Here is a 13,137-nt window from a genome sequence, read left to right on the forward strand (position 1 = left end):
GAGCTCATTTGGAATTGTCCTTTATATCCGTTGTCCAGTGTACAGTAAACGTTGCCACTGTTTTGCTGTAATCGCAGTGAGTACAAGGCCGGGCGCTGATTTGCAGCACGCATTGTAAAACGTGCTAAAAAGCTGCATTGTGGTGACACAGATTGTTGGCTCGCCTCCAAATTAGAGCTGTCTTGCATCCTGCTGCCTGCCGCTGGTGCACGCACTTCCTGTCTTTAGCACTACATCCTAGCCCGCCTCTAACCAGCACTGCTGTGCTTGTTGTCATGGTAACCTACGGCCAGTGAAATACAGATGTTGAAAGACTGATGTGAACTTTTTTTTTTCGAGGGTTTATTTCATATAGATGATCTTTGTTTTTGTAATGTACTTTGTTTTACAGTAGATCCTTAAAAACAGCAGAGCGCTCCTGCAATATAGAAGACCGGTGCTTTTGTAGAAGGTCCTTAAAAAGTATCCGAGTCATTTGTGGTAAGTTTCTCAAAAACAGTAGAACATTCCTGTCATTAGACAACCTTTGACCTTAGCGATTTTTTGGAACATAAGAATGTCCCACTTTTCAAACAGATCAGATAGTTAGCGCACAGGCGGTGGTTAGCACCGGGTTTGATTCCCCACTCAGGCATATCTGTGTTGAGTTTGCATGTTCTCCACGTGCATGCGTGGGTTTTCCGTAGGTACTCCGGTTTCCTCCCACATTCCAAAAAAATGCTAGGTTAATTAACGATTCCAAATTGTCCGTAGGTATGAATGTGAGTGTGAATGGTTGTTTGTCTATATGTGCCCTGTGGTTGGCTGGCGACCAGTCCAGGGTCCAGAAAATGGATGGATGGATTGATGGATGTTGGCTGAGGTCAAGTCTTTGGTGTTCCGTGATGTACTAGCTTGCAAACCAGCAAAAATAAATGTGCACCGATCTCCCTTCTAAATACCAGCAAAATAAAGTCAAATGTTGGCCTTATGTGAAGAAAATGTATGGATTATTGTAATTATTCAACATGCACCGGGGGACTTCCCCAACAGGCACCTGTGAACAGTGATCCATCAATTTTTAATTACACAGATGGATGTATCTCCCGTTATTGAACACGTGTGCAGACAGCCTTTAGATACTGCGGGCAGAACACGGCACAAAGCAGCTTTCTTTATACATGAGCCCCGTACTGCGAAAACCAGCGACAGCATCGCTTGCAGGTTAGCTGCTTTTATATCTCGTGGGGAAGAAGGATATCACTGCTTTGGCTGCCAGGGTGTCACTTCAGATAAAACACTTTAACTGTCATAATATTTGTGTTGTTACAGTGTCAAGTTTGTTTTGTGTTTATGTGGAGCTCCTATAGATGCATTTTGAGGGCCAGAACATGACATGAACAGCTTCTAGTGTCAGTCGCTGCCCTCCTTGAAATAGAGTTGTTATATCTTCTGGAGTGTGATATGACTTTGTATTGTTGCCCCCCCCCCCCCCACCCCCCACCCCACCCCTCCATACCACCACAGTGTGTGACTGTAGCACTGCTGATGCACAAACAACTCCAAAAAGCAGCCTACGAAAGAGAAGCGGACCTTTCACAGTGTAGTCTAAAAGGAGGGAGATTAAATGAGAATTGACATTGACTTTAGGCGTATGTGCGGCTACATATCTTCTTTCTCTTGTCTTCTCACTCGGACGATGTTCCATCATTGTGTTTTCATCTCGCCACTCCATTTTCCTCATCCTCGACTGGGAAAGAAAAACTTTTTTAGCCTTCTGATTGGCAAACGAGTTCAGAGAAGCCAGCTAGAGAGAGATTTAGTTGAAATGCAGATTCCTGATTGTCGAAGACATAATAAAAAAAATACACCTTTAGTTGATAAACTCATTGTTTTGTTAGTTAGTCGGTTGTTTTGATAGTAATTGAGTTGAGTTGGTATTTTTATTACTATATCAACGTGGTGCACCAGGTAGTTATTTATTTCTTTAGTTAGCTGGAGCCTATCCCAGCTGTCTTCGGGCGAGAGGCGGGGTACACCCTGGACTGCTCGCCAGCCAATCACAGGGCACATATAGAGAAACAACCATTCACACTCACATTCATACCTATGGACAATTTGGAGTCGCCAATTAACCTAGTATGTTTTGAACATGGAAACTCCACACAGAGATTGCCGAGGGTGGAATCAAACTCAGGTCTCCTTGCTGTAAAGCCTGCGCGCTAACCACTAATAACAAGACCAAAACCAATAATAGTAATTATTGTTTGTTCTTTCTCAGCCAGATAGTTTGTTCATCCTAGGGTTGGGCGATATGGACCAAAAAAGGAAATTGAAAGGAGTTCCTGGTTTAAGAGGGCATATTAAAATTCAAATATACTTTAAACTAAACAGTAGTATTTTTTCGGTAAACATAAGCATGTACTTTTTTTGTGGCAGGAATACAGCTTAGCAGCTGTCTGTCTAACTTCCTTCTACATTTGTGTTAAATAATTGTGACTTGAAACTTTGTGAGTTCATCGTTTTCAGCAGGTTTTTAAAGCTAAAAGTTTTTTCCACTGTTGCATCGGGACCATATATGGGCAATGCAATGAGGTTGCTTTTCCTTTCATGGGGAACGCAACAGGAGCACGACAGACATCGTGTTTCACACTTCTGGCAAAAAAAAAAACTTCAAGTATGTCACGTCACGTGCGGAAACGGCTTCAGAAGACGGACAGAAATAGGAGGTAACTTAGCCCAGCTCTTCAACAGGTGTCGTGACCACCTCTTAGCCATGGGGAGGCTGTCAATCACACACTTCACATGGATCTGTTCCATACACACAAGTAACAGAATACTTCTTCACATCAAATCCTGTAATGCAGCATTTAAATCCAGTAAATATGAACACTATAGTCAACTTTGCCAAGTCTGACTTGAAGTGCCTGTTTCTGGAATGTGTGTTCATCTGAGAGAATCTTATTTATACAAAACGAAGGAGAGCGATGGCAAAAAATACTTTACTTTGTGCAAATATGACTCCTGATTTTTGCCCCAAAATGGCAGATGTCCTGTTTGTTTTCATTCATGGGTTCTTGGGGCATTTTTGTGTGTCTTGTGTCCTACCAGGATGGATGGGTTCACCAAATTTCATGATAATCAGGGAAAACGGCGGTTTCAATAAAATGCCCAATCCCAGCTGACTTTAGGTTTGAGGCAGTCGACAACCAATCACAGGGCACATATAGACAAACAACCATTCACACTCACATTCATACCTATGGAGAATTTGGAGTCACCAATTAAACTGGCATGTTTTTGGAATGTGGGAGGAAAAACCGGAGTACCCGGAGAAAACCCTCCACACACACAGGGAGATGTCTAAATGCCAGATACAAACCCATATCTTCCACATCTGTGGTCAACACACTAACCACTAAGCCACAGAGCAGCCATCAATGAATGAATGAATAACAATAATAAACATTTAGTAGGCACTGACTACTAAAAAGCTAAAAACAAAAGAGGCTAAAGCAGCGTGCGTAACCTCATTCTCAGGACAGGCTTTTAGCACTCAGCATCCTTTAAAAAGTGAAGCTTGGCTGGTTTAATATAGCTCACTCTTAATACAGGCCGCTGGTTTTAACAGTAATAGTATAACAATGGCACTGCAACAGGAGATAAGAGGGATTTAAAAAGACTCCGCCTCCTCCTACCCTGTAACGTGATAGTGTGCAAATTATTCACCTCATTGTCCCGGTCTCGCCATCTGCTCACTTTTAAACCGCCTGTGCATTGTAGCGCTTCTGGCCCGCAGGCTAATGACCGAGTCATGTGAACCATATGTAAAGCAGCCTTCCATCTATGCCTGGCTAATATTTCTACATCCTTCTCTAAAGCCTTGCCGCCGCTTTTTTCCTCCCCATCGATTTAAACCCCAGCTGTAGTTACACAATATTTGTGTAGGGTGCAGCGAGAGAGAGAGATATAGAAGTGGCACTTTAAATAACTTTGGCGTTATTGCGCCTGTGTGCTGACTGGATTTGTTTGCAAGTAGTGGGAGTTGGAGGTATATTTAATGTAGAGTGTGATGTAATAATGCTGTTTATTTATTGCCCATTTTGTGAGACGCCTCACATCCGGCAGCATTTTTATGGGACAGCAGTGTTAGGGAAGCAAATATTTAGAAAACTAAGAAGCGGAAAAACTAAGAAAGGACAGAGAAACCCTTATGGAAAAAAAATATATTGTAGTATATTGCCAAATATAATGCAATGTATTAGGAAATATATTTCCATATATGGGATCTTATGTTTATATTTTCCAATATATTGCAATATATGCATTGATCATATATGTGTATATATTGATACATATAAAAAATATCTTGTGATCAAGACCAAAAAAGGACTATATTTTTACATATATAAAATTGCATATAATTTAGGATATATAAACTCATATATTATATATTTGGATTTAATATATTTCAATATATTGAAAGCGGCAATCATTTGTATATTCTGCAATATATTGCTATATATTACATGAATATATAATATATTGTATAATATATGTACAAAAATATATTCATTCATTCATTTTCTACCGCTTTTTCCTCACGAGGGTCGCGTGGGTGCTGGAGCCTATCCCAGCTGTCTTCGGGCGAGAGGCGGGGTACACCCTGGACTGGTCGCCAGCCAATCACAGGGCACATATAGACAAACGACCATTCACACTCACATTCATACCTATGGACAATTTGGAGTCGCCAATTAACCTAGCATGGTTTTGGAATGTGGGAGGAAACCGGAGTACCCGGAGAAAACCCACGCATGCACGGGGAGAACATGCAAACTCCACACAGAGATGACCGAGGGTGGAATTGAACCCTGGTCTCCTAGCTGTGAGGTCTGCGCGCTAACCACTAGACCACCGTGCCGCCCCCAAAAATATATTTTATATATATATTTATAATATATAATGTATTGGAAAATATAATGGAAAATAATATATTATAATATAATACAATATATTTAAAGTAATATATTGATAAATATATTTTCTTTTCGTAAGGGAAGTCGGCTTATATTGTATTAAGGTGCTTGTATTTGATTGCGAGATACAATCACTTTTGCCACTGAGTTCTTCCCTAAAGCCAAATGTGGCAGAGTAATAAAAAAAAAAAATCCCAATTCGCCACTGCAATAAAAAACACATCTGTAACTGCTTATATATCATAAGGGTGAATGGGAAAGGCTAGACGGAACGGGTGTAATGGCCCAAAACCCCTTTTGTGGTGTTGTCATCATCTTCTCATCCTAGAATGTTGTGGTTGCAACAAAAGGGGAGCATTAAGGCTTCATGTGCATCCATACCAGAAGCAGCATGAGACCCTCCATCATTTCCTTGCGTCCCCATTGTGCTCGGCGGAAGACTTCCTCAGCGGGGGTCATGGCTTCCACGCGGCACGGCACGTCTAATTTGCTCAACTGATGTGTGGGATTAACTAACAGCTGATAAACAGAGAAGGGATATGCTGCAGCTGTGACACATGCAGCTGCACAGTGTGTCGCTTATTTGCATGTTTGCTGCACAAATCAAGTGTTTGCCGAGCGAAGAGCACGCCGCACCCAAGCCTATACATGCAAGCGTGTGCACGTGAGTAGTTTATATTCTGTAGGAGCAGCTTGTCGCCGCTTGTAGAACCCGACTGTGCACAAATACCAAGTTCAGAGAGAGAGGCTGTTGAACTTTGGAAATGTCAACCAGGGCTCCTCACAGACATTATCACTGCTACACCCTGTGTAGTTTCCGACGTCTTCCATGCATGCACGTTTTAAAACTTTACTTAAAGACAAAAAAAGTTGCAGAATATGTTTGTGGTAGGGGAAGGCTTTCAAAGGTCGCCACACTGGATGATCGATTTTGTTAAATAGGTTGACCACACAACTAGTGGTCCTGAATTTGATGATTTATCTGAACTGTGAGCCCCGCTTCTCACTTCATTTACAGGTTTTTCAGTCATTATTCATGCAATCATTGAGAGACTTAGGTGTCAATATAGATAACTGGCCCTGGAGTGCATTGGAATCATTACTGTCATTACTAAAGCACAACATTATGCCTGCAGTGATACGCTGTCCAAAGCAATTATAAACAAATACACACATTTGTATTACAAGTACAGTACATCCAATTGTATTTTCATTCATTCATTTTCTACTGTTTGGGGGCGGGAGGCACCCTGGACTGGCCGCCAGCCAATCACAGGGCACATATAGACAAACAACCATTCACACTCACATTCATACCTATGGACAATTTGGATTCGCCAATTAACCTAGCATGTTTTTGGAATGTGGGAGGAAACGGGAGTGCTGGAATGCTGGAACTTGCTACTTTCTTTAGCTCCACTGTGGGTTATTTTATAGTCATGATCAAAGGAAAAGCAGAGACATGTTGCGTAACTGTGTTAGTATATACACTAACCGGAAAACGTATGTAAACCGGGGTAAAATTTCTGTGTATGTTAACCAAAAAACACACGCTGAGGCGTACGCTAACCGAGGTTCCACTGTATATTATATTCCACTAAACTCCACACAGAGATGGCCGAGGGTGGAATTGAACCCTGCGCTAACCACTCGATCGCCGTGCAGCCCACAATTGTATTTCTTTTATTTGAAACACAATATACAAATACAGTTATCTTATTATATTCTGATGTCACATCGGGGTCAAAGATGGGCCCAGACAATAACATCATGCGGAGAAGCTGCTTGTTTCATCCTTTGGGGTTAAAATGCCAAGTTGCTACCCACAAATTTCCACAATGGCATTGGAGATGTTGTGGTCATTCCCGTTAGAGACGGTAAAAAAACACACACATCAAACTGATTGTGAGTCACTATTTTGTACTTTTAAATCAGCCTTTTCTTCTTTTAAACATCAGTTAATGACAATGGCATTAGATTATTGCATTACATTATTATAACGTGCTTTTTTTGTTGTTTTTTGTGCCGACAAATCCATGCTGATGAATACATAACCTTCTTGGCAGAGCTAATGAACGCCTTGTCAATCAAAACAGCAGAGTTATTTGTGCAAAGGCAGAATTTGTGATCTCATGAGGTGCAACCAAATGCAGTAGAACAGCGCCCTCTACCTATATATATATATTTCCCCCCTCATTATTCCTCTCAAATAACATCACTGCAATGGCTCTCCCTAGAGGAGCCTCCTCCTCCACCTCCTCATCGTCATCCTCCTCATCCTTCTTCCCCTCATGACTTATGAGCCCGCCTCATCTGTGTGTTGTTTACATGTTGCTCTGTACAGCTATGCATCTTGGAGAGGAGAAGAAGCAGAATATGGCGACCTTGCCGTTAATCAGCCTCACTGATGACGATGATCCTTTACAGAAAACACCATCATTATCTTAATGTTATTGAATCTGTCCGTAATGGCACATCACTCCCCCCGTTTTTTTTTTCACCCTCCATATGAAGCTTGTCTGTCTGTTGAGAGAAATAATCAATCAGACTCCTGACCTTCCTTCATAAGCAGCAGCTCTAAATAAAATAATGTCATCGTCAGCCTCCCCTCACTTCCCGTGGCCTCCCTCTTTCCCTCGTGTGGTCTCCAAGGGGGGCTTAGGAAGCTGTTGAGTGCCCTCGTGTGTTCATTACATTTTGCGCGGCGTCATTTAAGTGCACTTATGTGTGCGCTGTTGACATGAGGGTCTCTCACCCAGGTATGATGCCGGACCAAAACGATGTCTCATGCAGCTATGGTACATATTGCAGACTACATCACTGCGTTTATGTACATCCATTAAAACAAAACGAAAAAAAATACCGCATTAACTTTTGAAAAATCGGATTAACACACAAAGACTATTCAATTTCCAGATCCCTCTGGCATGTGCTTCAGTCGATCGATCAGCAGCATAGGCTTCCTACCAATGCGCCAGTCTCTGTGGAGAACTAATGGTGCAGCCTCAACATTAAATACACCAGAAAAGGAGTAAAAGTTTGCTATTCTCACCGACAAACCATGCTTTGTTTGACCCGTGATAGAACTAGAGGTTGTGCGTGTAAAAATGGAGAAAACAAACTATAGCAGGAATTAGACCGATGTGCATGTAAACATATGAAGTCCGAGTCTGAGTTGCAAATATGTCCACAATGTCTTTCTAAGGTTGGCCAACAAACGCAACATATCGTAAATGTGAGATGTTTAAATGTGGTCTTTGGTCTTTTGCAGGAGGAGCTCTCAACCTGACGTGTCGGGCCTTTTTCGGCTACAGCGGAGACGTCAGCCCGCTCATCTACTGGATGAAGGGAGATAAGTTCATCGAGGATCTGGATGAAGAACGAGTACAGGAGACAGAAATCAAGTGAGGGGAAACCCTAAAAACCCTAAAAATTCAGAAAGAGGTCGTCTTATATTTGGGGTCTAGGCAATTACACATACAAAACGACTTTTCTCTGAATGATTCTTTATTCTGCTAGAAGAAAAAATATCTCACACTTTGTCAGCAAGTCTTGATGCTGATTTTAAGATAATGCTGATCAATGAAGCAGAGTTATCAATTGTACTCATTGTCGTCTTCTATGCTGATTTGGGTCAGTACAATATTATCTAATAACGACAAAACACTGCACGGTGAATAACGCTGCACATGGGTCTCACACAATCCTTTGATAAAATATATATTGTTACATAAGTGTAAAAAGAAGTATAGTATTAACAATTCCACATACACGTTTTATTTTTGGCTTTTACGGTACTAGTCAACTAATGGGTATCAATACAATGTGAGCGATACAGTGAATTAGGTAGTAGTCCCTGAAGCAATCTTGTTTTACATATGTGTTCATAGGCTTTGTGAGTGCATCCTTCACTGCAACACAGTTCTACTGTATTTTCTATATTGGTCTTGTGACAGTACTTTGCTGGCGAATGCAGTTGAGGTGAGGACTTATAATCAATGTAGCACTGCAGCAAGACTGACATCAGTATGCAAATATACTGTGCAACTGAGGCAACATGTATTTTCTTCATTTAAATTCATGAATAGCGATCCAAAGAGGCAAGTCAAGTCGACATTATAGCAAAATGAACTGAAAGCGAGCAGCTGCTCGGAATGAAGCAAATGCATCTGTGGGAAAATTGTCGGTTTAAATTGGGGTGTAATGGGGAGTCAATAGGCTGAAACATGCAAACCATTTCATTTCTCCACTCGTATGGATATGTAGCAAAGACTGTAAAGCACTTGTCTTTTAGGATATCTATTGGGAAAATACATGCTGGTTCACTTACTGAGTGCTGCTGTGGTGCCCAACACAAGGTATCACATTGCTCATACCGATGCATACGCCAGGGTATGTACAGAAATAGTTATGTTAATATAGTATATATAGTATAGTAGTTCATATAATATGAATAATCTATTTTCAAAATCATACATTTAGATAAACTGCAGAGGTATCCGGCGGTCGTGTGGTTAGCACACAGACCTCACAGCTAGGAGACCAGGGTTCAATTCCACCCTCGGCCATCTCTGTGTGGAGTTTGCATGTTCTCCCCGTGCATGCGTGGGTTTTCTCCGGGTAAAACATGCTAGGTTAATTGGCGACTCCAAATTGTCCATAGGTATGAATGTGAGTGTGAATGGTTGTTTGTCTATATGTGCCCTGTGATTGGCTGGCGACCAGTCCAGGGTGTACCCCGCCTCTCGCCCGAAGACAGCTGGGATAGGCTCCAGCAACCCCCGAGACCCTCATGAGGAAAAGTGGTAGAAAATGAATGAATGAATGAATGCAGAGGTATCAAAGATGAGGATGCTGAGGTTCTCATTGGGAGTGACCAGGATGGATAGGATCAGGAAGGAGTACATCATAGGGATATTACATGTTAGAAGCCTTGGAGATAAAGTCAGAGAGGCCAGACTGAGATGGTTCGGACATCCAGAGGAGAGATAGTGAATATATTGGTAGAAGGATGCTGCGTTTAGAGCTGCCAGGTAGGAGGCGTAGAGGAAGACCAAAAAGGAGGTTTATGGATGCAGTGAAGGAGGACATGAGAGTATAATATAATGCAACCCCTCATTTTTCAATCCTGTTTTAAATATCAGTCATAGATTACATTAAAAAAAATCTTTTTATTAGCTACTCTGTTAAATGACTGCTTCAGTGATCTCATCATTAACGAAAAATTGTATTGAACCGAACATAACATTACGGACGACCCTGAATATAAGACATGAATGTCTTTTTCAAACTTTTTTTAAAAGAACAGTTATAAAATGACTTATTTCTATCCATGTATGGCCTTTGCAAACGTGGAAAACTGTGAAGTTTTTATGCCGAGCCCTTGAACAGATTGTTGTTCAACACGCTGTTAAACAGGAAGTTCCGATCCGCTTCCAGCCGAGCAGCATAAAATTCACCCATCAGAAAAAAAAAAGCCCTCACTTTTCCTGCGCTGTCTCTAAGATGTCCAAAATGAGCTCATTTAAAATGCGTCTTCCCTCCCGGCACGATAGAACACATTTTAAACAAGTCCATTGGCCGCTCCGTGTGCATGTTTCCCATTAAGGCTGTTTGGAGAGGCTACAGCTCTGGGGAGACAGCCCCTGTCAGATGGTTAACAACCACCATTTTTCACACCGCCGCCACTTTTGTTATCTCCCTCCCCGTACCCACCTAACACGGCATACAGATGGGCGGGAGAGGACGAGGGCGGATGAGAGATTGCAAGCGAGTTCATGGAGGGAGAGCGTAACCAAGACGCATCTGGGATGTGTTTGTGCTGCAGTATGAATATGGTGAGGGAAATAAATCTGCTTTTAAACCCACTCACACTTCTCTCCTGCTCCAAGGATTCCCCCGAAGATCAAATGCACACAAAGGCTGTGTTCACACTTGAGGTTCAGTACAGACGGAAAATAAAACAAAAATACTTTTTGGTTCGCTTAGCATTCAAACTGGTATTTCTGTCATGTGACCAAAGACTGTACAGTAAAGGATACATAGAAAAAGAAAGTAAACTTTATCCATCCATCTATTTTCTATGCTGCTTATCCTCACTTGTGTCGCGGGGGTATGCTGGAGCCTATCCCAGCTGACTTTGTGCAAGAGTCCAAGTCACATGACTCGATTCCACACCACTGTAGCACAAAGTAGCTGTTTATTTTTCTTTTAGTTTTGATCTGGTCTGTGAATGCAGTCTAATATTCCATGCATTCATTCATTTTCTACCGCTTTTCCTCACGAGGGTCGCGGGGGTGCTGGAGCCTATCCCAGCTGTCTTCGCGCGAGAGGTGGGGTACACCCTGGACTGGTCGCCAGCCAATCACAGGGCACATATAGACAAACAACCATTCACACTCACATTCATACCTATGGACAATTTGGAGTCGACAATTAACCTAGCATGTTTTTGGAATGTGGGAGGAAACCGGAGTACCCGGAGAAAACCCACGCATGCACGGGGAGAACATGCAAACTCCACACAGAGATGGCCGAGGGTGGAATTGAACCCTGGTCTGTGCGCTAACCACTCGACCGCCGTGCCGCCCATATTCCATGTAGTGCATCAATAAAGTATTTGATCAATAACCCTCCGTTACTAATGCTGCTACCATCAGGCTTTTTTTCCCCCCCTATTCCCGCCAGTTAAGACCTTGAGTTTACTCTCATAAAGTCAGTCAGAGACATGGAGGAGGACACTTAAGAGAAGGGATGCATGAACAACCGCACTCATCCTACAGCCAAGTTGCTGGCATCCACACACTTGGCCTTCATTACAAATGCATCAAAACTGCACTTTTAGAGAAAGACGCCTGCCATTTATACACCCAACTCTGGATCTTATCGATCCAGGAAAGCTTGTTCCTACAGCCATAAATTCTCATTTGGACAGAGTGGCTATCATAGCATGGATGACTGGACATTAGCATAGCGAGCAGAGCATTAATAAATTAGCAAAACAAATTTGGCACCGCATATTTCAAGGTGGTGATCAATATGGCTCTGACCTAATTCGGATGCTGTTCTGCACGCTTTTTTGTTTTTTTGGTCTGAAATTAATCACTGAAGCAGCAAACACAGGCTTTGCTAATGAGGAAGTAAGAGAAAGCTAATGCGCTCGCAGCAGCTGACTGAATCAATGTATTCATTTGTACCTCGCCGTCAACTTTACTTCACACAGTTTACCTTTTTAAAAATACATTTGCATGCACGTACACTAATCGGGTATACTGCCGTATGTCACTACACCAAAAATGACACCTTTACAAAAGGTAGTAATGCTCACTTTTCGAGTTTTTCATTGAGAGAGCTAATCACGAAATAGAGTCGTTCCTCATCACTTTGCGGTTTGAATTTTGCAGCCTCAAATTATTAGCCAATATTATTATTTGCTTGAATTAAGCATTTACAAGCGTAAAAACTGCAGCTGTTTGTGTTCAGTTGTGTTGTCGTTGACTAATATTTGGATTTGTTTGATGATCTCCACCTTTGTGGGAAGGTACTGCCCCACGACGCTATCCTGAGATCAGCAGCTGAAGATGTAAATTCCTACAATGCAGTAGGAACGTCATTCGTCATAATGAGTCTTGTTTAATGGAGCACCTCGGTTGCTTTTGTTCCATTCCATGGCCATTTACTGCCATCTGGTGATGCTAAACTAAGAAGTCTCCAACAATAGCTACGTTTACATGAGGAGTTTTTTCCTCTTTCCGAATGGAATCTTTCCGAATGACTTTTCTGTAAACAATGGTATATATGGAAAGGAACATTCCAATCTCAACATCACGTGATACCGGCTTCGACAAGTTCAGTTTGGATCAAAAAACAAACAAAAACAAACAAACTGAAGAACGTCTCGAGCTGCATGTTACGTCATATCGCTCAATGATAAGCGAATTCAAGAAACAATACAAGCAGTTGATGTTTGCTAAATACAAGGATGAAGAGTCTTGGACCAGTCATGATGTGCTATACATATCACTATATTGATACTTACTATGGTACCCATTATGTCATTGGATGGTCATATCACCTTGTACTTCGGTACGTGACAAAAATTTAAAAAAATAAAAAAACAACTTAAACTATATTAGGAAAGCAGGAAGTGAACAAATGCAACAGTTACTGATTGTAAAAG

General features: G+C 41.8%; 1 protein-coding gene across 2 annotated transcripts in view; it reads left to right on the top strand.

Annotated features, from left to right (window-relative positions):
* Positions 1–13,137, top strand: part of il1rapl1a (interleukin 1 receptor accessory protein-like 1a) — a 250,090-nt gene that overhangs the window by 221,075 nt on the left and 15,878 nt on the right. For both annotated transcript variants that reach the window (XM_058082066.1, XM_058082067.1), the window contains one exon: positions 8,230–8,362. In XM_058082066.1, coding sequence (XP_057938049.1) covers positions 8,230–8,362 — 133 coding nt within the window. The remainder of the gene's footprint in view (positions 1–8,229; positions 8,363–13,137) is intronic.

Source organism: Doryrhamphus excisus, chromosome 9, assembly GCF_030265055.1.
Source record: "Doryrhamphus excisus isolate RoL2022-K1 chromosome 9, RoL_Dexc_1.0, whole genome shotgun sequence".
Taxonomy (NCBI): domain Eukaryota; kingdom Metazoa; phylum Chordata; class Actinopteri; order Syngnathiformes; family Syngnathidae; genus Doryrhamphus; species Doryrhamphus excisus.